This window comes from Mobula hypostoma, chromosome 4, assembly GCF_963921235.1.
Source record: "Mobula hypostoma chromosome 4, sMobHyp1.1, whole genome shotgun sequence".
NCBI lineage: Eukaryota > Metazoa > Chordata > Chondrichthyes > Myliobatiformes > Myliobatidae > Mobula > Mobula hypostoma.
The window spans coordinates 189,427,358-189,452,843 of NC_086100.1; the positions used below are offsets into that span (position 1 = coordinate 189,427,358).

At 43.7% G+C, this 25,486-nt stretch overlaps 1 protein-coding gene across 2 annotated transcripts in view; it reads right to left on the minus strand.

Moving 5' to 3' along the window:
- LOC134345004 (disintegrin and metalloproteinase domain-containing protein 12-like) overlaps positions 1-25,486 on the minus strand; it is a 60,103-nt gene that overhangs the window by 24,405 nt on the left and 10,212 nt on the right. The window contains exons 2-6 of one of the 2 annotated variants that reach the window (XM_063045136.1): positions 23,304-23,404; positions 15,155-15,240; positions 9,644-9,722; positions 4,255-4,331; positions 407-539 (exon numbers count right to left, since the gene is read on the minus strand). In XM_063045136.1, coding sequence (XP_062901206.1) covers positions 407-539; positions 4,255-4,331; positions 9,644-9,722; positions 15,155-15,240; positions 23,304-23,404 — 476 coding nt within the window. The remainder of the gene's footprint in view (positions 1-406; positions 540-4,254; positions 4,332-9,643; positions 9,723-15,154; positions 15,241-23,303; positions 23,405-25,486) is intronic. The other variant, XM_063045137.1, reaches the window with a different exon arrangement.

A 25,486-nucleotide genomic window follows, 5' to 3' on the forward strand; every position in this document is an offset into this window, starting at 1 on the left:
CCCTTTAGAACAGAGATGAGGAGGAGTTTCTTTAGGCAAAGGGTGGTGAATCTGTGGAATTCATTGGCACAGATGGCTGTGGAAACTGTGATAATCAAGGTGGAGGTTGACAGGTTCTTAATTAGTAAGGGTGTCAAAGGTTATTGGGGGAAGGGAGGAGAATGGGGTTCAGAGGGATAACAAGTCAATCATGATGGAATTGCAGAGCAGACTCAATGGGTTGAATGTCCTAATTCTGTTCCTATGTCCTATGGTCTCTGTTTGACACACTTAAATTTAAAAAACAAAAAAAAATGCAGACTTAAACAGCTAAGTGAGATGAGAATATCAGTGATGGACCGAAGACCCCATTTCTGTGCTGTACAATTTTTTTGACTGTGACGTGAAGGTGGCCTCAGTTTCTTACCAGAGGTGGCGAGTAGGAGTGGGAGAGGTGCCTCTTCGTCCGTACATGCGGTGTCCGGCTCACTTTGTGCATCTCAGTGCCATTGTTCACTGGATCAATGATGTACTCCCGGTCTCCCATCAAGATGTACCCACTACATTGAAAGGCATTCGTCAGCATCTCAAAGCAACAAGGACTTCAGCAGTAAAAGAACCTGCATTAATACTGTCTGGTTAATAGTTCCAGGATGACCCTTTGATGCAGCCAGGATAAAGCACTATCACTTTTGTAAAGTACAAAATACAGGAGTCAATGATGTTGTGTTTATCAGAGGCTCAATAGTCAACTCAGCAGACTTTCTGCTTCACAGCTCCAGTGACCCATAATCAAGCCTCAGCTGTTGCATGTTCTCCCTATGACCTCCTGGTGCTCTCACTTCTTCCCGATCCAAAACACATGGATTAGACAGTGGACAGTAGAAGGCTGACCTAAGTTACGACAGAACATTGATAAGATGCAGAGGAACACACATCAAATGCTGGAGGAATTCAGTAGGTCAGTCAGCCTCCGTGGGAGTAAATAAATAAGAGGATGTTTCAGCCCAAAATCTTTCATCAGAGGACTGATGATGAGTCTCGTCCAAAACATCAACAGTCTTGATGAAGGGTCTTGCCCCAAAACGTCGACACTTTATTCATTTCCATGGATGCTGCCTGACCTGCTGAGTTCCTCCAGCATTTTATGTGTGTTACTCTGGATTTCCCACATCTGCAGGATCTCTTGTAGTTTCAATAGGATGCAGAGCTGTGCTGAGAAGTGGCAGAGGGAGTTCAGTCTGGATAAGTGTGAAGGGATTCACTTTGGAACAGTGAATTTGAAGACAGAATACAGGGTTAATAATAGTGTGGATCTTGTAGACCCATTAAAGCTGTCACATAAGTTGATGGGGTGGTTAAGAAGGCACATAGTGTTCTGACCTTCATTAGTTGGGGGATTGAGTTCACGAACAATGAGGTAATGTTGCTGCTCTGTAAAACCCTGGCAGACCACATTTGGAGTATTGTGTTTGGTTCTGGTCACCTTATTATAGCAAGAATGTGGAAATTTTAAAGATGGTGCAGAGGAGATTTACCAGGATGCTGTCTGGATTAGAAAACACATCTTATCAGGATAGGCTAAGTGAGCTAGGGCTATGCCAAAGGTAGAAAGAGGGTGAGGTAGAACTGTACAAGATGCTGAGGTATACACTCAGTTGCCATTTTATTAGGTACGTGGTTGGCATCCATTTGTCTCAAAGGATGATGCTATGTGATTAGGTACATTCAATATCGTTAATGCAAATATCTAATAAGCCTATCATGCGGCAGCAACTCAATGCATAAAAGCATGCAGACATGGGCAAGAGGTTCAGTTGTTGTACAGACCAAACATCAGAATGGGGAAAAATGTGATCTAAATGACTTTGACCTTGGAGTGATTGTTGGTGCCAAAGAGGTGGCTTAAACATCTCAGAAACTGTTGATCTCCTAGGATTTGCATGTACAATAATCTCTAGCGTTTACAGAGAATAGTTGAAAACATTGCAATGAGCAGCAATTCTGTGGGTGAGAATGCTTTGTAAATGAGAGAGCTCAGAGGAAAATGGCCAGATTAGTTCAAGCTGTCAGGAAGGCGACAGTAACTCAAATAACCATGCATTACAAAAGTGGTGTGCAGAAGAGCATCTCTGAATGCACAAGATGTTGAACCTTAAAATGGATGGGCTACAGCTGCAGAAGACCATGAACATACACTCAGTGACTACTTTATTAGGTACAGGAGTGCAGATAGAGTGATAAATAGAGTCCCAGCAACATTCTCATGAATTATCTCCCACTTTGTTCAGCTTTACCGCCAATGTAGGTTATTTAGGCAAGAAGGGAAAGTAATCAAAGGGGAGTTAAAGGGCATTTGACAGAAGGGAGGGAAGGAAGAGAGAGAGAGAGAAACAGACAAATAGACAATGAGAAAAAATTACATGGCTACAGGGAGAGAAGGCATGGAAACGTCTCAACCCAAGCAAGGCTGCAGGACCAGATGGTGTCAGTACCAAGGTGCTCAAAGCCTGTGCTCCTCAGCTATGTGGAGTACTTCACCATGTCTTCAACCTGAGCCTGAGGCTCCGGAGGGTTCCTGTGCTGTGGAAGACGTCCTGCCTCGTCCCTGTGCCGAAGACACTGCGCCCCAGCGGCCTCAATGACTACAGACCGGTGGCATTGACCTCCCACATCATGAAGACACTGGAGAGACTTGTTCTGGAGCTGCTCCGGCCTATGGTCAGGCCACACTTAGATCCCCTCCAGTTCGCCTACTAGCCCCGACTAGGAGTTGAGGATGCCATTGTCTACCTGCTGAACCGTGTCTACGCCCACCTGGACAAGCCAACGAGCACTGTGAGGGTCATGTTTTTTGACTTCTCCAGTGCGTTCAACACCATCCGCCCAGCTCTGCTGGGGGAGAAGCTGACAGCGATGCAGGTGGATGCTTCCCTGGTATCATGGATTCTTGATTACCTGACTGACAGACCACAGTACGTGTGCTTGCAACACTGTGTGTCCGACAGAGTGATCAGCAGCACTGGGGCTCCACAGGGGACTGTCTTGTCTCCCTTTCTCTTCACCATTTACACCTCGGACTTCAACTACTGCACAGAGGCTTGTCATCTTTAGAAGTTTTCTGATGACTCTGTCATAGTTGGATACATCAGCAAGGGAGATGAGGCTGAGTACAGGGCTACGATAGGAAACTTTGTCACATGGTGTGAGCAGAATTATCTGCAGCTTAATGTGAAAAAGACTAAGGAGCTGGTGGTAGACCTGAGGAGAGCTAAGGTACTGGTGACCCCTGTTTCCATCCAGGGGGTCAGTGTGGACATGGTGGAGGATTACAAATACCTGGGGATAAAAATTGACAATAAACTGGACTGGTCAAAGAACACTGAGGCTGTCTACAAGAAGGGTCAGAGCTGTCTCTATTTCCTGAGGAGACTGAGGTCCTTTAACATCTGCCGGACGATGCTGAGGATGTTCTACGAGTCTGTGGTGGCCAGTGCTATCATGTTTGCTGTTGTGTGCTGGGGCAGCAGGCTGAAGGTAGCAGACACTAACAGAATCAACAAACTCATTCGTAAGGCCAGTGATGTTGTGGGGATGGAACTGGACTCTCTGACGGTGGTGTCTGAAAAGAGGGTGCTGTCCAAGTTGCATGCCATCTTGGTCAATGTCTCCCATCCACTACATAATGTACTGGTTGGGCACAGGAGTACATTCAGCCAGAGACTCATTCCACCGAGATGCAACACAGAGTGTCATAGGAAGTCATTCCTGCCTGTGGCCATCAAACTTTACAACTCCTCCCTCGGAGGGTCGAACACCCTGAGCCAATAGGCTGGTCCTGGACTTATTTCCTGGCATAATTTACATATTACTATTTAACTATTTATGGTTTTATTACTATCTATTATTTATGGTGCAACTGTAACGAAAACCAGTTTCCCCTGGGATCAATAAAGTATGACTATGACTATGACTATGAAAATGGAGCCAGAGCGAGAGAAAACATAGAGGGTGAGAGAGAGAGAGAGAGAGAAACAGACATACAGACAGAATGAAAGGCAGAAGAGAACAAATTACATGGCTACTTTAACAAGGAGAGGGAAAAGGAACTGAGGTGATTGCTTGGGGCCCAGGATGGGCTAAATGGATACCTTCTGTCATTACAATGAAGGTGTGAGGGCTAGCACTGACAAACAGGTGCTGATGCGCCATTACCATTATAATTGGTGTGATATTTCATGTACACTAACTTGACAGAGGGGTTACTGTACTCACCTGAGACCCTGGCAGGTGCAAAGCGACACTGAGGACTCCTCAACTCCCTGAACAAACCCAGTGTAACAGCAGTGGTCCTGGAAGAGAATTGACAAGAATCTAATTCAAAAGTCATCAAACATTTCGGGACCCGGCTACATCCACCAGCTGTACAAGATTGCGTTCACAGGGATGGTCAGTGCTGGCCTCCCTGCATCCTATAAACCAGGGGTTTCCAACCTGGGGTCCACAGACCCCTCAGTTAATGGAAGGGGTCCATGGCATAAAAAGGGTTGGGGACACCTGCTATAAATGAACAGTAATGATGGAAGTACCAAGGAAGTCTTCATTCTATGGCCTTGAATGTTTATTATCTTGAAGAGGTTGTCATCTTTTCCTAATCCCATTTCACGCACAATTGTTTCCTCCAAGCAACAATGAAGTCCTTTGTGAAAGTTTACCACTCAACAAGATTTTATTTTGTTCACAGGCTGTGGGTTTCGTTAAATATCCAGGAGACACAAAAGACTCCAGACTTCAAAACTTAAGTAAATATATTATCAAAGTGAAGGTATGTCACCATGTACAACTCTGAGATTCATTTTTCTTACAGGCATACTTAATAAGTCCATAATAGAGTAATAACCAATACAGAATCAATGAAAATCTGCACCAACTTGGGCATTCAACTAGTGTGCAAAAGACAAAGAATAGTGCAAATACAAATTGATAGAAATAATAATAATAATAAATAAATAAACAATAAATATTGAGAACATCGAGGAAGAGTCCTTGAATGTGAGTCCATAGGTTAAGGGAATATTTCAATGAAGGGGCAAGTGAAGTTGAGTAATGGTAACCCCTTTGGTAAAAGAGCCTTATGGTTGAGGGGTAGTAACTGTCCCTGAATCTGGTGGTGTGAGTCCTGAGGTTCCTGTACTTGCTTCCTGATGGTAGTAGTGAGAAGAGAGCATGACCTGGGTGGTGGGGGGGTCTGTGATGACGGATGCTGCTTTCCTGCGACAACACTCCATGAAGATGTGGTGGGGAGGGCTTTACCCATAATAGACAGGGCCTTATATGCTACTTTTGTAGGACTTCCATTCAAGGGCATTGGTGTTTCAGTACCAGGCTGTAATGCAGCCAATCCACATACTCTCCACTGCACAGCTATAGAAGTTTGTCTAAGTCTTAGATGTCATGCCAATTCTCTGCAAGCTCCTAAGGAAGTAGAGGCTGCTGCCGTGCTTTCTTCCTAATTGCATATATTTGCTGGACTCAGGATAGGTCCTCCAAAATAATAATATAATGCTGTTTCCTGTAGCTGGAGCAACAGTCTGCTGCAGGAAACAGCAAACTGATTAGCACCTGTGGTAGGAAAGTATTGAAGTATAAAGTATTGAGTACAGGAGTTGGGATGTACTGTATTTTGCAATTGTGTAAGATGTTATTGAGGCCTAACTTGTTGTACTGTGAGCAGTTCCGGTCACCTACCTACAGGGGCGATATCAATAAGACTGAAAGAGGACAGAGAAAATTTACAAGAATCTTGCCAGACCGGAGAACCTGAGTTATAGGGAATGGTTGAACGTAGAAGAATAGGGGAGAATTGATTGAAGTATACAAAATTATAAAGGGGTATAGATAGGGTAAATGCAAGCGGGCTTTTCTCCACTGTGGGTGGGTGAGACTAGAACTAGAGGCCATCAAAGGTGACTTGTTTAAAGAGAACCTGAGGGTGAACTTCTTCACACAGAGGGTGGTGAGAGTGTGGAACAAGCTACCAGAGGGAGTGGTAGATGTGGGTGGATTTCAACAGTTGACAGAAATTCACATTTGAGTATATGGATGGGAAGGGTATGCAGAGCTATGATCCTGGTGCAGGTCAATGGGTCTAGGCAGATTCATAGTTTGGCACAGATAAGCTAGGCCAAGGGGCCTGTTCCTGTGCTGTAGTGCTCTATGATTCTATGAAAGGAACTATTGACATCTTCCGCCTTCCATTCCAGTCTTGAGGAAGGACTTCGGCCTGAAACGTCAACCGTTTATTCATTTTCACAGATGCTGCCTGACCTGCTGAGTTCCTCCGGCCTTGTGCGCTGAGGTTAAAAGCCTGAAATGTCAATAACTTCTCTCCTCCCAGAGATGCTGCCTGACCTGCTGAGTTCCTCCAGTGGGCTGCTTGCTTCTCATTGAATACCCAGCTGGTCAGACAGCTCCTGTGGAGATAGAAACAGACTGAATGTTTCTCATTAATGACTTTTTGATTGGAATTGGGAAGTGTCAGTTAATAAAAACGTTTTAATTTCTCATAGTTTAAGTTTCCGCTGCCATTGACCCGAAACATTATCTCTGTTTCTCTTACTCCTTGAGTTGCTCCCTGACCTGTTGAGTAATTCCAGTATCCGTAATTTTTTCTGTTTCCATTTATTGTTCATCCACAATCATCCACTTGATGGGCCATTTGAGGCCAGCTAAGGGTAAATAGTACTGTGGTCTGGAGTCTCATAGAGATCAGACCAGTAAGGGAGACATCCTGGAGAGATTGTCCACTGAGCAGTGTGGGTGGCAGTCCCACCCCTAAAACGAAGCATTAAACCAGATGCATAGAATATAGAACAATACAGAACAGTGCAGGCTCTTCAGCCCACGATGATGTGCCAGCCCTCCAAGAACAATCGAACTCTTCTCTCCCACGAAGTCCTCCATTTTCCTTTCGTCCTTCTGCCTTTCTAGGAATCTCTTGAATTTTCCTAATGCCTTTAACAACACCCACAGCAATACATTCCATGCACTTACCATTCTCTTTGCAACAAACCCATCTCTGACATCCCCTCTAACACTTTCCTTAAGTGGATGCCCTCTCATATTAGCCATTTGGAACAGCCTCTGGCTATCCTCTCTGTCTATGCTTCTTATCATCTTGTACATCTCTATCAAGTCACCTCTCATCATACTTCACTCCAAAGAGATAAGCCCTCACTTACACCTCCTTTCCTCATAAGATACACTCTCTGTTCCAGACATTATCCTAGTAAACTTTCTCTGCACTCTTTCAAAAGCTTTCACATACTTCTTATAATGGGGCAACTAGAACTGAAAACAATACTCCAAGTGTGATCATGACCATAAGACAAAGGAGCAAAATTATTCCAGAATTGTTCTGCCTTTCTATCATCACAGATTTATTATCCCTCTCAACTCCATACTCCTGCCTTCACCCTGTAATCTTTGACACCCCTACTAATCAAGAACCTAAATTGACCTCCGCTTTCAATACACTCAATGATTGGCCTCCCCAGCCATCCATGCCAATGAATTCCATGGATCCACCACCCTCTGGATAAAGAATTCCTCCTCATCTCTGGTCTAAAGGGACGCCCTTGTATTCTGAGGCTGTGTCTAGGACTGTCCCACCATAGGAAACAGCTTCTCCAAAGGTGGTTTAACCACAGTGGTATAGAACTGAAATATTATACCGAGGCTCTTGAACTCAATCCCCTGACCAATGAAGACCAACACACCATACACTTCCTTAACCACCCTATCAACTTGAGCAACAACTTTGAAGAATGACACATCGCTAAAAATCCTGCCATTAACCTTGTACTCGGCCTTCAATTTCTGCAGCTATCTTTATTCCAAATGTCATTGATTACTTGAAATTATAATCTCACATTGGTTCCATGGTGACTTGGTAAATTGGATCCAAAATTGGTTTGGTCACCATACACAGAGGAGAGTGATGGAGCAATGTTTTATCGAGGACCGGTCAGAGGCCAGCGGTGTTCCCCAGGGATCTTTTCCGGGATCTCTGTTGCTTGGGAGGTGTGTTCTGGATTTGGATGAATGTGTAAGTGGGTTGATCAGTAAGTTGGTAGATGACGCAAACATTGGCAGAATTGTGGATAATAAGGTTGTCATGGTAACGTAGTGGTTTGCACAACATAGAGCAGCCACGGTAAGATTGGGGTTCATTTCCTGCTGCTCTCTGTATGCAGTTTGTACATTCTCCCCATGTCTGCGTGGGTTTCCTCCCACATTTGAAAGACAAATGGGCTGGGGTCAGTGAGTTGAGGACATGCTATTTTGGTGCCAGAAGTGTGGCGACATTTGCAAGCTGCCCAGGCACAATCGTCACCGATTTGATTTGATTTGACACAAATGATGTTGTTCACTTTATGTTTTGACGTACTTGTGGCAAATAAAGCTATTATTTATAAGATCTATGTCATTACTAAATGACAATAAAAGAGGACTGTGTGTCCTCATAATCTAATCTAATTATAGGATAGAGATTAGTTAGAATTTTGGGCAGAGAGCCAGCAGAAGGAGCTTAATGTGAAAAAGTACAAGATGATGTATTTTGGAAGGTCAAACTCAAGCAAAAAAATAAATAGTTCATAGCAGGACCTTAAAGCACAAAGAGACCTTGGGGTGCAAGTCCATAGCCCCCTGAAAGTGGCAACTTGATCAGAGCAGACTAGTTCTGTGGCCTGCAGCCAACAAAGGACTCAACGCTAAACTGAACTGAACTGAACTAAACTGAACATTCCTTGATAATGTTTCAGTGATTCTGTGGTTTGAAAGTTAATATGCTGTGTTTTTGCTCATTTTTTGCTGTTGGTGCAATTTGCTTTTTTTTGCTCGTTGGGTGTTTAATTTTTTTTTGAACAGGTTCCATAGTGTTTCTTTGTTTTGGGGCTCTCTGTGGAAAGGTGAATCTCAGGGTTGCATACTTATTTTGATAATAAATGTACTTTGAACTTTGAAGAAAAAAATAGGGTGGACAGGGCCCAGAGGCAGCCTGTGCTGGAGCTGGAGGCCTGTGTGCATCTGTGTGCACGAGTGGGTGGGTGAGTGCAATGGGAAAGAGGCTTGTTGCCGTGGCGTTATTGTTGCTGGTGCTGTTCTGCCGAACATTGTGGGCATGTTATGTTGGTGCCAGAAGGTGTGGCGACAATTACGGGCTTTCCCCAGCACATTCTCGGGTTGTGTTGGTTGTTATTGCAAATCATGCATTTCACTGTATGCTTCAGTGTACATGTGTCAGCTAAAAGAATCTGAATCTGAGACGGGGAAATAAAGGAGCCTGAGGACACCCTTGCTTTCATCAGTCAGGGCATTGAACAAGGCAGGTTTTATACACGGAGAGTGGTAGGTGCCAGAATAGGCTTCCGGGGGAGATGGTAGACGCATTTAGGACCTTTTCCATGATCTTCTTTTCTATGTTCTATCTGCTTCTGAAGAAAATTCATAGTATCACTAAGAAGGCTAATTACACTAGAAAAGAATGTGTCTAGCTGTGAGGAAGATTGTCTAAATCATTAACACCAGCCTAGTCCAGATGGACTGAATGACCTGTGACTGACCCATCAATTCTATGTGACGTTTAAGCAATAACACTCACAAGTTGGTGGCGAGTCTTGGTTACCATGGATCCATCTGGTAAGTAGTGGGTTTCACTATAGGTCTCAGCCAGTAGGTCTCTGGAGAAATACAGAAAAGAACATCTGCATTGTGAAACATGCAGAAAATATCATTTTAAAGATCACTGAAGGTTATAGTTCACAGAGATTCACTCTAATAAGTCCAACCAATTCACATAACATTTCAGCTCCCTTTTATCTTCTCTCATCTCAACCATCAGCGCCTACAACTTCTTCCTCTCTCAGCCTGTGGCTTTGTAAATTGCTGCTTCTCTGCTCGACCTGTGGGAATAATCTCCATATTCTTAGCTTCCTCTCTCTTCTCTTAGGACCTTAGCTCCCAGTGGAGAATAGGCTATCGATGACCTCCCATCTCTATCGTCCTCCAAAGTTGATGTTATGGTTGGAATTCATCAATGCTTCCTCAATCCATTGCATCCTCTGTATAGGGGACTGGCCTGTACAGCTTCCTGGGCCCTGTTGGCCGGCCTTACCCATTCCCACCTCTCACAATGGGGACATAAAGTTCAACTTTAAGAGGTGCATATTCTTAGCGTTCCCTGGATAAAGAGGTTTCCTCTCAAGTTGCAAAATGGGACACATGCCCTTCTCTCCAGAAATACAGAGTAGTGAAGATATTTGGCATTCTATCGAGCACGTTCACTCTATCAGCAACAGGCAGGATTTCCTAGTAGCCACCCATTTTAATTCCACTCCCCCTTCTGTCATGTCAGACCATAGCTTCCTCTACTGCCATGATGAGGCCACTTTCAGGTTGGAGGAGCAATATCTCACACTCCATCTCGATATCCTTCAAACTGATGGTATAAACATTGATTTCTCTATTTTCTGATATTTCTCCCCCTCCCTTCTCTCTTTTACCATTCCACAATTCTAAATCCCCTATTACCCCATCTCTTCTTATCACCTTCCCTTTGTGCCTTCTCCTTTCCTGTCTCCCATGGTCCACTCTCCTCTCCTATCTTCTGCTTCAGACCTTTACCTCTTCCACCTATCACCTCCCAAGTTCTCATTTCATCCCCATGCCCTTCCACTCACCAACCTTTCCCCTCCTCTGGCTTCACCTATCCTCTCACAAACAGGAGAAGATCTGCAGATGCTGGAAATCCAAGCAACAGACACAAAATGCTGAAGCAACTCAGCAGGCCAGGCAGCAAAGGGTACAGTCGATGTTTCAGGCTGAGACCCTTCAGCAGGACTGGAGAAAAAAAAAGGTGAGGAGTCAGAGTGAGAATGTGAGGGGGGGGGAGAGAAACACAAAGTGACAGATGAAACTGGGAACACACATCAAAGTTGCTGGTGAACGCAGCAGGCCAGGCAGCATCTCTAGGAAGAGGTACAGTCGACGTTTCAGGCCGAGACCCTTCGTCAGGACTAACTGAAGGAAGAGCTAGTAAGAGATTTGAAAGTGGGAGGGAGAGGGGGAGATCCAGAATGATAGGAGAAGACAGGAGGGGGAGGGATAGAGCCAAGAGCTGGACAGGTGATAGGCAAAAGGGATATGAGAGGATCATGGGACAGGATGTCCGGGGAGAAAGACAGGGGGGGGGGAAACCAGAGAATGGGCAAGGGGTATAGTAGGAGGGACAGAGGGAGAAAAAAGAGAGAGAGAAAAAGAATGTGTGTATATAAATAAATAAATAACAGATGGAGTACGAGGGGGAGGTGGGGCATTAGCGGAAATTTGAGAAGTCCATGTTCATGCCATCAAGTTGGAGGCTACCCAGTTGGAGGGGGTGAAGTAACGAGCTGGGAAGCTGATTGGTGAAAGAGATACAGGCTTAGAAAATGGGGAATCTGACAGGAGAGGACAGAAGGCCATGGAAGAAAGAAAAATGGGAGGAGCACCAGAGAGAGGCGGTGGCAGGCAAGGAGATAAGGTGAGAGAGGGAAAGGGGGATGGGGAATGGGTGGGGGGGGGCGGGTTTGGCCATTACTGGAAATTTGAGGAATCGATGTTCATGGCATCGGGTTGAAGGCTACCCAGACAGAATATAAGTTGTTGTTCCTCCAGACTGAGTGTTGCCTCATCATAACAGTAGAGGAGGCCATGGATAGACATATCGGAATGGGAATAGGAAATGGAATTAAAACGGTTTGCCACTGGGAATCCCGCTTTATCTGGTGCTCAGCAAAGTGATCTCCCAAACTGCAGTGGGTCTCACCGATATACAGGAGGCCACACCAGGAGCTCTGGATACAGTAGATGACCCCAACAGATTCACAGGTGAAGTGTCACCTCACCTGGAAGGACTGTTAGGGGCCCTGAATGTTAGTGAGGGAGGAGTTGTAAAGACAGTTGTTCCATCTGTAAGGATAAATGCCAGGAGGGAGATCAGGGGCGAGGGACGAATGGACAAGCGATTCACATAGGGAGCAATCCCTGTGGAAAGCAGAAAGTAGCGGGGGGTGGGGGGGGGAAGATGTGCTTGGTGGGGAGATCACGTTGGAGATGGAGGAAGTTATGGAGAATTAGGTGCTGGACCCTATTCCTGGTGGGGTGATGGGAGGCTGGTAAACGTGCGTAAGATGGAAGAGATGCGGTTGAAGGCAGTGTTGATGGTGGGGGAAGGGAAGCCCCTTTCTTTGAAGAAAGAGGACATCTCCTTTGTCCTGTAATGAAAAACCTCATCCTGAGAGAAAATGCAGTGCAGGTGGAGGAATTGAGAGAAGGGGGTGGCATTTTCACAAGTACCAGGGTGGGAAAAGGTATAGTCGAGGTAGTTGTGAGAGACAGTGGTTTATAATAGACATCAGTCGATAAGCTGTCTCCAGACATAGACAGAGAGATCGAGAAAGCGGAGGGAGGTGTCATGAATAGACCAGGTAAATTTGAGGACAGGGTGGAAGTTGGAGGCAAAGTTGATGAAGTCGATGAGCTTGGCATGGGTGCAGGAAGCAGTACAAATGTAGTCATGGATGTAGCATAGGAAAAGAAGGGGAGTGACACCAGTGAAGGCTTGGAACATAGACTGTTCCAAGTAGCCAACAAAAAGACAAGCATAGCTGGGACTCTCATGAGTACCCATGGCTACACCTGTAGTTTGAAGCAAGTGGGAGAAGCCAAAGGAGAAATTATTGAGAGTGAGGACAAGTTCCGCCAGATGGAGGAGAGTGGTGGTGGAGAGGAAATGTTTGTGTCTGGTGTCCAGAATGAAACAGAGAGCTTTGAAATCTTCCTGGTGAGGGATTGAAGTGTATAGGGACCGGGCATCCTTTCCGAAAATAAGATGCTCAGGGCCAGGGAACTTGAAGTCATTGAAAAAATCCAAAGCATATCAAGTGTCATGGATGTAGGTAGGGAGGGATTGAATCTGAACCAGGGGGTGATAAAACTGAGTCGAGGTCTGCAGATATGAGTTCAGTGGGGCAGGAAAAAGCAGAAACAATGAGGCTACCTGTTCAGGCAGGTTTGTGGATCTTGTCAACCTGATGGCACGAACATCGATTTCTCGAACTTCCAGTAATGCGCCTCCCCTTCACCATTCCCCATCCCCTTTTCCGTCTCTCACCTTATCTCCTTGCCTGCCCATCGTCTCTCTCTCTGTTTGACTACTTATTTATTTTTCACAAGTGATGCATGCAAGCTTGATTTCAATGTTTAAGCAAAGTTTGGATAGGTGCATGGATGGGAGAGGTATGGAGAGCTACAGTCCTGCTTCAATTGAGATGGTTTCAGCATGAACTAAATGGGCCAAAGGGCTTGTTTCTGTGCTTACTTTTCTATGACTCTTTTACTCTATATATTTCTTATTGTAACTTACAGTAATTTTTAATGCCTCTCCTTGCATTTTAAATATACATTGGGAAAGAGAATTAAAGAGTATAAGTTTAAGGTGTGTACATTCAAACTGTCTATGCCCTTTGTGATTTCAAACACCATTTTCAAGGATCATCACCTTGTCCTGGTGAAGAGGCCTATGAGTTCCTGAGATCCTAACAGTGATGCCACCTGAAGCCTAGGTCCTGTAATGGTTACCATAGAACATAGAACATTACAGCACAGAAACAGGCCTTTTGGCCCTTCTTGGCTGTGCCAAACCATTTTTCTGCCTTGTCCCACTGACCTGCACCTGGACCATATCCTTCCATACACCTCTCATACATGTACCTGTTCAAGTCTTTCTTAAATGTTAAAAGTGAGCCCGCATTTACCACTTCATTTGGCAGCTCATTCCACACTCCCACCACTCTCTGTGTGAAGAAGCCCCCCGCCCAATGTTCCCTTTAAACTTTTCCCCCCTCACCCTTAACCCACGTCCTCTGGTTTTTTTCTCTTCTAGCCTCAGTGGAAAAACCTGCTTGCATTCACTCTATCTATACCCATCATAATTTTGTATACCTCTATCAAATCTCCCCTCTTTCTTCTATGCTCCAGGGAATAAAGTCCTAACCTATTCAACCTTTCTCTGTAACTGAGTTTCTCAAGTCCTGGCAACATCCTTGTAAACCTTCTCTGCACTCTTTCAACCTTATTTATATCCTTCCTGTAATTTGGTGACCAAAACTGAACACAGCATCACCAATGCCTTATACAACCTCACCATAACATTCCAACTCTTATACTCAATATATTACCTGTGGTGGTAAGATCAAGGGGAGCTTCCGGACAAAGGGTGATCCAACCAAGGTCTGAACGGTGGTGTTGGTGGAACATGATGACAGATCACAGTGGTAATGAAGGTGGAGGAAGGCTATAGTAGTGAAGAGTCCCCAGAGCTCTTGCATTCCATGCCACAGGACCCTGACCCCCGATATGTCAAGGACCACGTGGCGGCTGCCCGTTCACCTTAAACAAACTGCATACACGAATCTAAAGACTGCACTACACCTCTAAGGTCAACCCACGGTATCCTACATTCCAAGTATAAATTTGAAGCTCACGCAGCCTCTCCCAAGTCTTCTTTGTTAGGGCCTCATCAGATGGTTAGGATATTAGGTTTGCTGTATTGTTAGAAATTAAGTGGAGATGAACAGTCAAGAGGTGATCTCTTGAATCATGTTCAATTCTTGTAGAAGTTAAGATAAATGCAAATATCATGCTCCCATGATAATAATGAAGGCATCCGTTAGTCTTGCAAGACCATGGATCTGCGCCTGGAAAGTCCTTAACCTGGGCAAGGTTGTATGGAAGACTGGCAGTTGCCCATGCTGCAAGTCTCCCCTCTCCACGACACCGATGTTGTCCAAGGGAAGGGCATTAGGACCCATACAGCTTGGCACCAGTGTTGTCGCAGAGCAATGTGTGATTAAGTGCCTTGCTCAAGGACACAACACGCTGCTTTGGCTGGGGCTCGAACTAGCAACCTTCAGGTCGCTAGTCCAGTACCTTAACCACTTGGCCACATGCCCACACGCCCACACATAATGATGATGTGCTGATATTGGTAAACTGAGCAAGAAACCTTGAATGGCTTAATCTGAATAGAATTCCAGTGTCACAGTTTGTTCATTAAGAGATTCGTGCTTACCGTGCCTTTGTGAGGTGCAACAGCCATTCTTTGCCTTCAATCCGCAACAGGTAACGCACTTGGTCCTCTTGATCGCCCTGTAGCTCCTGCCGGGAAGAAAAGTTAGAGAGATGGATATGTAAGTGTTGGATAGGGGAAGAGAGTAAAGGAGGAACTAACATAGAACAGAGAACAGTGGGTTCTCTGTTTAAAGAGCCACTCCACTATTTAAGAAGGGAGGAAGGCAAAAGAAAGGAAATTATAGGCCAGTTAGCCTAACCTCAGTGGCTGGGAAAGTGTTGGAGTCTGTTATTAAGGATAAGGTTTCAGAGCCCTTGAAGACTACTGATAAAATAAGTCAAAGTCAGCCTGGTTTCTGTCAAGGGAAATACATATTCCCTGATAATCTGTTAGAGGTCCTTGAGGAAGTAACAAGCAGGGTGGACAAAAGAGAGGCAGTGGATGTCATTTACTTGGATTTTCAGAAGGCATTTGATAAGGTGCCACACATAAGGCTGCTTAACAAGATAAAATCCTATGGTGTTACAGGAAAGATACTGGCATGGATAGAGGAATGGCTGGCAGGCAGAAGGCAGCAAGCTGGAATAAAAGGGACCTTTTCTGGTTGTCTGCCAGTTACTGGTGGTGTTCCTCAGGGGTCAGTATTGGGTCCGCGACTTTTCACATTGTTTGTCAATGATTTGGATAATGGAATTGATGGCTTTGTGGCATAGTTTGCAGGTGATACAAAGACAGGTGTAGGGGTAGGTAGTGCTGAGGAATCAATGCGATTATAGCAGGATTTCGACAAATTGGAAGAATAGGCAAAAAAGTGGCAAGTGGAATACAAAGTTGGGAAATGTATGATAATGCATTTTCATAAAAGGAACAATAGTGTGGACTATTATCTAAATGGGGAGAAGTTTCAAACATTGAAAATGTAGAAGGACTTAGGAGTCCTCATGCAAGACTCCCAGAAGGTTAATTTACAGGTTGAGTCAGTGGTAAAGAAGGTAAATGCGATGTTGGCATTTATTTCAAGGAAAATGGAATATAAAAGTAAGGAGATAATGCTGAGCATTTGTAAGACACTAGTCAGGCCGCACTTGGAGTACTGTCAGCAGTTTTAGGCCCTATATCTCAAAAAGGATGTGTTGTCATTGGAGAGACTCCAGAGGAGGTTCAAGAGGATAATTCTGGCAATTAAGGGGATTGGCAGCTTTGGGCCTGTAAACACTGGAGTTTAGAAGAATGCAGAGAGTAGTGAGTCTGTGGAATGCTCTGCCACAGACTGCGGTGGAGGTCAAATCCATGAGTATATTTAAGGTGGAAGTTGATAATTTCCTAATCAATCAGGGCATCAAAGGATATAGCAAGAAAGCAGGTGTATGGGGTTGAGTGGGGTCCGGGATCAGCCATGATGGAATGGGCTGAATGGCCTAATGTTGCTCCTATGTTTTATAGTGCAGCACAGGACCTTCAGCCCATAATGTCTGGCTGAACACAAAGCCAAATTCTGTCTGTATATGATCTATATCCCTCCTTTTTCTGTATATTCAATTAAGGACCCTCACCATCTGGGAAATGCACTCTCCTCATTACTACCTTCATGGAGGAGGTACTGAAGCTAGGAGACCCATACTCAACGTCTTCCCCTCCACCATCAGATTTTTGAACACATGAACACGACCTTGAGATTGGTCTTTTGCACTATTTATTTATTTGTGTAACTTGGAGTAATTTTTATATTTTGCACCATAGCCTCTCAAATATCACAACTGCATCTGATTCCACCACACCTTGAAGCAACCCATCCCAGACAGCCAACACTCTCAGTGTGAAAACATTTACATAAGAACATAAGAAATAGGAGCAGGAGTAGGCCATCTGGCCCATGGAGCCTGCCCCCCCCATTCAATAAGATCATGGCTGATCTGTCCGTAAACTCAGCTCCACCTCCCTGCCTTTTCCCCATAACCCCTAATTCCCATACAATGTAAAAACCTATCTAACTGAGGTACCCCACGCCGCCCAAATAACAGACAATACACCAGATGCAATTAAATGATATACAGTTTATAGGTATTACTGGAACTATATAATTAAAAGAGAATAAAATATAAAAGGACAATGAAAGGCGCCACACTTATCAAAGTTCAATCTCTTTGTGCACAAAAACCGTTGGAGCTCAAGGACCTTCTTCTTCATCCTGCGACCCCCTCGGACCACCTCGACCGGCCGCCTGGGACCAACAACGGTGGTTGACCAGATGCTCCACACGAGTCCGTCTCCGTCTCCTCGCCGAACGTCCCGCTCGGGGTCCGACCCCGTTAGCGGACTCACAGCACCTCGTCCATCCTCTGTCTCGCTCTCCCGCCTTCTCCCCCAAAACCCCGCGCATACAGTATCTTCAAATACACCAAAACCATAACAGCTGTCCCAATTGGTTAATAGTACTCTCTTATCACCCTCTAAACCAAAACAAGCTGCTAGCACAAACTTTCTCAGCGTTTAACACAACAAAGCCGCATTGCCCAGATTAACATAACAAAGACGCCATTTTAATTAGCCTCCGCAGTAAAATAAAAGTCGAAACCCCCTTTCATAAATATATTTATTGAAGAAGCCTCAGCTGCTTCCCTGGGCAAGGAGTTTGCCTTGCACAATTCCTTTAAACTCTCCTCGCTCACCTTAGGTGAATGTCCTTTAGTAATTGTCATTCCCAACCTGGGAAAATGATTCTGGCTGTCCTTGTTTTTTCTGTTCCTTTTTAATTGATAGAGGTCCCTCATTTGAAACATTAACCATTTGTCTTTTCACAGATGCTGACTAAGGTGTTTTGTTTTTTTTACTATTTAGAGATATAGCTTGGTAACACGGCCTTTCTTCCCAACTTGGGCGCACCACCCTATCACACCCATGTGACCAATTAACCCACTAAACCATATCTTTGGATTGGGGGAGGAAACTGAAGCACGTAAAGGAACCCCACACAGTCATGGGGAGAACGTACAAACTTCTTAAAACAGTGTTGTGAAGTGAACCCGGGTCACTGGTGCTGTTAAGCGTTACGCTGGCCTCTATGCTACCATGCCACCCAGCATTTCTTCCATCATTTCCACTCTCTCTTTCCCTCTTCATATCATCTTGGCCCAGTTTTTCTCAACCTACATATGAACTTATTGGCCATTTTATTAGGTACACCTGCTCATTAATAATCAAATAAACCGGTCATGTGGCAGAAAATCAATGCATTAAAGCATGCAGACATGGTCAAGCGGTTCAGTTGTTGTTTAGATCAAACATCAGAATGGGGAAGAAATGTGATCTAACTGACTTTGCCCGTGGAATAATTGTTGGTGCCAGAAGATTTTCACGCACAACATTCCCTAGAGTTTACAGAGGATGGTTCAAAAAACCTTGTTAATGAGAGAGGCCAGAAGAGAATGGCCAGACTGATTCAAGCTGACAGGAAAGCAACAGTAACTCAAATAACCATGCCATGTCAAATAACCAACAGTGGTGTGCAGAAGAGCATCTATGAATGCACAACATGTCATTCAAGTGGATGGTCTACAGCAGCAGAAGACCACACTGGGTTACATCCTTTACCTAATAATGTGGACTCTGAGTTTAAACTTCTGATCTGTTGGGCAAGTCCTACATCCTTGACATTAACATAAACCAATGAAATTGATGTGATGGTAAGTGCACTGATGAAGCCATTTCAGGTTGTCCTATCACAGATATTCCCTTTATTCTACACATTCCTCCCCCACCATTTACTGAAAACTAACTTGTATCCTTTTCTTTCCAAGTATCTCTCCCCTTTCCAGTTCTAATGAAGTTTCACAGAAATATAACATTGGTCACAGATATCGCCTGAACTGTTGAGAGATTTCCAGTATTTTTCTGCTCCTAATTCAAATTTTCAGCATTTCTTTGATTTTATCTTCTTTAGATTTTTGTTCATCTGATTCTGAGTAAGGGCATACTTATTCCTTGCTCTGATGTTGTTTGCCTTAGTCAATCCATTTCTTTCACCAGAAAATGTGTATCTGGAGCATCATGGTAGTGTAATGGTTGTGGGTAGTGTAATGGTTGTAATGGTTGTGGGTAGTGTAATAGCCCACAACGCTACTACAGCTCGGGACCCTTTTGGAGTTTGGAGTTCAATTCTGAAGTTAGCTGTAAGGAGTGAATATACGGGTTTCCTCCAAGTACTCTATATTCCAAAGACATAGGGGTTAGTAGATTAATTGGTCATTATAAATTGTCCTGTGATTAGGCTTGTGTTTAAATAAGTGGGTTCCTGGATGCTGTAGCTTATTGGGCCAAAAGAGACTCTTCCAGGCTGTATCTTTAAATAAAATAGGACCAGGAGAGGCCCAGCTAGTTCATCTAACCCGCACTGTCGGTCAGCACCATGCCTTGGACTTCAACTCCCCTTCTGTGTCAGTTTGCCATAGCCTCCAATTCCTCAATCTCTCAAAAATTTATCTACCTCCTCATTAGGTTATTCGATTACAGACAAAGATGCTAGAATAAAAATAAAGTGTTGGGGGGTGGGAGGGAAAGGTGCCAGAATAAAATAGTGTTCATTTGTGGTAATGTTCCTTTATGCGTTGTGTATAAGTTACATGTACTGTGTTGTGCCCCCTGGTCCAGAGGAATATTCCTTTTACTTGGCAGTGTATATGTATACAGTTCAATGACAATGAACTTGAATTTGAACTTGTAATTGGTGAGTTTGAGAAATGGTAAACAGCAGTGCTATTAGGCATGTGGAAGAGAGCAAGGTCGAGGGAAATAATGGGGGAATGAAACCCTTCTCTGTCTTCCAGCCAGGTACAGCTATCAATTTTAGGGCTATACGGTAATATCTATGTCAATCTTCTGAAAGGCACAATACTAAACACCACTAGAAAAGTCCGAAAGTTCCTAGCAATTGACAAATGAGTGTGCTTGGCTCTGTCCATACCTCAGATTTTACCAGCTTGAGCTGAGAAAAAAATAAATAATAATAATAATAAATAAACAAACAATAAATATCATGGACATGAGATGAAGAGTCCTTGAAAATTAGTGTAAAACATGTTTGTGTTTTCTTTACCATTTACTGTTTCTTTGCATGCATACAATACACTGGAGACTAATTTTTGACACCACTTCTAATGGGGAATTTAGAAGGAACTTCTTTGTTTTAAGAGCAGTGAACATATAGATTTTGCTTCCACTTAATACACGATCGCTGCTTCCACTAAGAAGGTCCGGGGGAGGTCCACCAGAATGCTCCCGGGAACGTAAGGCACTTGATGAAGAGTCCTTGTTGTCTCTGGGCCTGAACTCAATGGAGGAGGAGTAATTTCATTATATCTTACCAAATACTGAAAAGTCTGGATTGAGTGGATAGTTCCATCAGTACGAGATCCTAGGATCCAAGGGTACAGCCTCAGAGTAAAGGGACAGCCACTTATAACTAAGTGGAAGAGGAATTTCTTCAGCCAGAGGCTGGTGAATCTGTGGAATTCGTTACCACAGACGGCTGTGAAGGCCTGGTCCCTCGGAGTATTTAAGGCAGAGAATGATTGCTAAGGGAGGTAAGGGTTATGGGCAGAAGGAGGGAGAATGGGGCTGAGGAAAAAGCAGTCATGATTGAATGACAGAGCAGATTTGATGGGCCAAGTGGGCTAAATTCTTGTTCTATATCTTATGGTATGGATGCTTGGGTTGGCTGAACAAGCATATGAAGGAGGTGAGGATACTGTGTTATCGGTGGTAAACTTAGAGGAATAATGACAGGAAGATATTCAATTGGTATACAATTGTTGACATGCACTGATTGAACCAACCAGCCTGTTTCTGTGTAATATTGAGGTTGAAGTTGTGAAGTTGTATATTGAAATTGTATTGGATGTTGGGATGTTATGTTGAAGTTATATAAGACATTGGTGAGGCCTAATTTGGAGTATCGTGTGCATTTCTGGTCACTGACCTAAAGGAAAGATATCAATAAGATTGAAAGAGCATGGAGAAAATTTTACAAGGAGTTACAGAGAAGATTTATAAGATTGTTGCTGGGAATGAAGAACCTGAGTTAGAAGCAAAGTTTCAATAGCTCAGGACTCTATTCCCTGGAGCGCAGGAGAATGAGGGGAGATTTGATAGAAGTCTACAAAATTATGAGAGGTATAGATAGGGTAAATGCAAGCTGACTTTTTTCTCTAAGGTTGGATGAGACTGGAACTAGAAGTCATAAGTTAAGATTCAAGCTTCAAGATTGCTTGTCATCTTCTATCCACAAGTGTAAGGAGAACAAAAAAGTTGCTGCTCCAGATCCTTTGCAGCACAAAAAAACACAAAAGATAAAGAACACAATAATAATAATAATAATAATAATAATATAAAACATGATAAATATGTAACATCCTGAGAAATGTTTCACTGCTAATTTAATAGTCTTTCTGTAGAAGCCGTGTTTGGGCCATGGTTAGAGATAATGGGTGTTTTGGAATGTAAGCCATCCAATCAGGGGAGAGGGTTTTTTCGTTGTGTGCCAGTGTGAACTGGGGTCTTTGTTTGGCGGGAGATAAAGAGAGAAAATACTGGAGAGATCCAGTTGTAGGATTCGATCTGGTGAGGGGTCGTGATTCGACGGAATATAGTGCAGAAGTCTACTGAGGATCAGTGAATATGACTTCAGGGTGTTTCACATTTCTCCCATGTCCCAAAGGCATGCTAACTAATAGATTCGGGTTCTTCCCACTTCACAAAGATGTGTGGTTAAAGTTAATAAGCTCTGACACACTACGATGACATGAAAAGCATGTTGGTACTTGTAGACTGCACAGCACAATCCCCACTGATTTCATTTGATGCAAATGATGCATTTCACTTTATGTTTCGAAGTCATGTGACAGACAAAGCTAATCTTCCAAGCTTTAACTGTCTTTTATAATAATCAATAGATTACTCCTACACTATTTTTATTTTACTATTTGTTAATTCATTTGTGGTAATGTGTTGTATATAAGTTATATGTACTGGGTTGTGCACCTTGGTCCAGAGGAACATTATTTCACTTGGCAGTGTATATGTATACAGTTCAATGACAATAAACTTGAATTTGAACTTGTAATTGGTGAGTTTGAGAAATGGTAAACAGCAGTGCTATTAAGCATGCGGGAGAGAGCAAGGTCGAGGGAAATAATGGGGGAATGAAGCTCTTCTCTGTCTTCCAGCCAGGTACAGCTATCAATTTTAACTGAGGTTTTGATGACAAACTCTGCCATTTTCATCAGCTATGATGCCTGGGCATGTCTAGTCTGGTGGTCCGGGGCATGGAGTTGTCCTGAAAACCAGTGTGGATGTCAAGGCTAAATAAATTTTTATTCGTCACATGAAATTGGAAATAATTCCTGGTCTGAACTCAGTTTACACCTCTTCAAAAGTAAAGAGCAGAAAAGATCTCAGAAGTTTGCTAGATTCAGCATGTCATCTAAAACTTTGACAAATGGCTATAGATGCACAGTGGAGAGTGTCCTGACTGATTACATCATAGCCTGGGATGGAAACATCGACACCCAAAAATGGAAAAACATACAAAAAGTGGTGGATAGAGCCCAGACAGTCATAGAAAAAGCCCTCCCCACGTTTACAAAGAATGCTGCCATAAGACAGTAGCATCCATCATCAAGCACCCCCACCATCTAAGACAGCTCTCTTCTCAGTGCTGCCATCAGAAAGAAGGTCCAGGAACCTTAGGTCCCACACCACCAGGCTCAGGAACGGTTATTACCCTACAACCATCAGGCTCTGAACCAGCATGGACAACTTCACTCACCTCAACACTGAATTGATTCCACAATCTATGGACTCACTTTCAAGGACCTTTCAACTCATGTTCTCAATGTTATTTATTATGCATTTATTTATTATGAATGTTATTTTGTTTTTCTTTTTGTATTTATATGATCTGTTATCTTCTGCATATTGGTTGTTAGCCCACCTTTGTTTTGTGTGTAGTTTTTCTATTGCATTTCTTCATAGCTACTGTGAATGCCCACAAGAAAACAAAATTCTGATTACTTTACAGTGATGTACTCTGATAATAAATTTACTTTGAACCTTGAACTTTGAACTTTAAAAGAGCAAGGGCAGACAACCTCACCTCCGTGATATTCTTTGAGAGTAAGTTCAGTTTTTCCACTGCAACTAGTTCATGTGCTTGAGATTTGTTGACTTCCCTTCGATTTTTCAAGCAGCATTTTCCTGCAGGGGAGAAGTGAATGTTACTAACAGTGTAACCCAAACTGCTAAATCGAAATACTTCTTATGGAGAAATCCGATATAAAATACACAGATACAAGAGATTCTGCAGATGTTGGAAGTGCAGAGGAACACACACAAAATGCTGGAAGAACTCAGCAGGCCAGGCAGCATCTATGGAGGGGAATAAGTAGTTAATATTCCAGGCTGAGACCATTTTGGAGTGGCATGGGAGCGCAGTGGTTAGCTCGAAGTTCTACAGCACCAGCTGCAAGATCAGGGTTCCATCCCTGCCTGGAAGGAGTCTGTCCTGAGTGACTGCCTGTATTTCCTCTGCATGCTCCCGTTTTCACCCACATTCTGCTCCATCATTTATCATGGCTGATTTATTTTTCCTCTCAACCCCATTCTCCTGCCTTTTTCCCATAACCTTTGACACCCTTACTAATCAAGAACTTATCAACCTCTGCTATAAAGTGACTTGGCCTAACAGTCATCCATGGCAATGAATTGCACAGACTCACCACCATCAAGCTAAAGAAATTCCTCCTCATTTTTGTTCAGAGGCATCCTCTCCAACAGCACTTTATCTAGGCCTTTCAATGTTCAATAAGTTTCAACGAGATCCCCCTCAGTCTTTGAAATTTCAAGCCCAAAGCCATCAAATACACCTCATACATTAACCTTTTCATTTCCGGGATCATCATTCTCGTGAACTTCCTCTGGGCCCTCTTCAATGTCAGCACATCCTTTCTTAGATACCGTGTCCAAAACTGATTACAGTACCGTATTCCAACTGAGGTCTGACAATGCCTTATAAAACCTCAGCATCTTATTCTTGCTTTTATATTCTAATCTTCTTGAAACGAATGCTAACATTGCATTTGTCTTCCTTACCAACTCAACCTGCAAATTAATCTTGAGGGAATTCTGCACTAGGACTCCTAAATTCCTCTGCATTTCTGATTTCTGAATTTGCTCCCAGTTTAGAAAATAGTCTGCACCTTTATTCCTTCTACCAAGATGCATGAGCATTAACTATCTCCATTCCAGGGAGAACAGAACTAGCTTCTCCACTCTCTCCTCATAACTGAAACACTGCTTCCCAGCATTCCGTCGCATCTGCATGCTCTCCGGTGATCTCATATTCTAAGCACAAGAGATTCTGCAAATGCTGGAAACTTTTCTAGAGAAATACACACACAAAATGCTGGACGAACTCAGCAGGTCAGGCAGCATCTCTGAAAATGAATAAACGGTCGACATTTTGGGCCAAGATCCTTCTTCAGGACTGGAAGGAAAGAGAGAAGCTACCAGAATAAAAAGGTTGGAGCTGGGGAAGGAGGACTAGCTATGAAATGATAGCTGAAGCCCAGTGGGTGGGAAGGGTAAAAGGCTGAAGAAGAAGGAATCTAATTGGAGAGGAGAGTGGACCGTAGGAGAAAGGGACACCGGAGGAGGTGATTGACAGGTGAGTGGAAGAAGTAAAAGGTCAAAGTGGAATACAGAGGAGAGAAGTGAGAGAAACTTTTCTTGACTGGAAGGAGAAATTGATGTTCACACCATTAAGTTGGTGGCCATCCAAATGGGATATGAGGTGTTGCTTCATCATCCTGAGAGTAGCCTCATCATGATGAAAGTGGAGGCCACAAACCAACATGTTGGAATGGGAATGGAGATAGGAATTAAAATGGTTGACCACCAGGAGATGCTGCTCTTGGCGGATGGAGCGGACATGGAATTTACGTCAGGTTTCACCAATGTAAAAGAGGCTGCTTCGGGAGCACCGGATAGAGTAGATGACCTTTCATATTCCTCTTGGGTAACCTCCAACCTGATGGCATTATTTCTCCTTCCTTTAATTTTTTCCCCTGACCCTTGCATCTTTTGCAGTTTCCCACTCTGACCTATTACCTCTTCCACTCACCTGTCTATCACTTTCCCCTGTTTCCCCTCCTTCTTCTCTTTCTCCTCTCCTATCAAATTCCTTCTTCTCCAGACCTTTACCTTTCTCGCCCACCAGGATTCAATTATCACCTTCTAGCTTCTCCTTCTTCTCCATCCCCCAACCTTTTATTCTGGCAT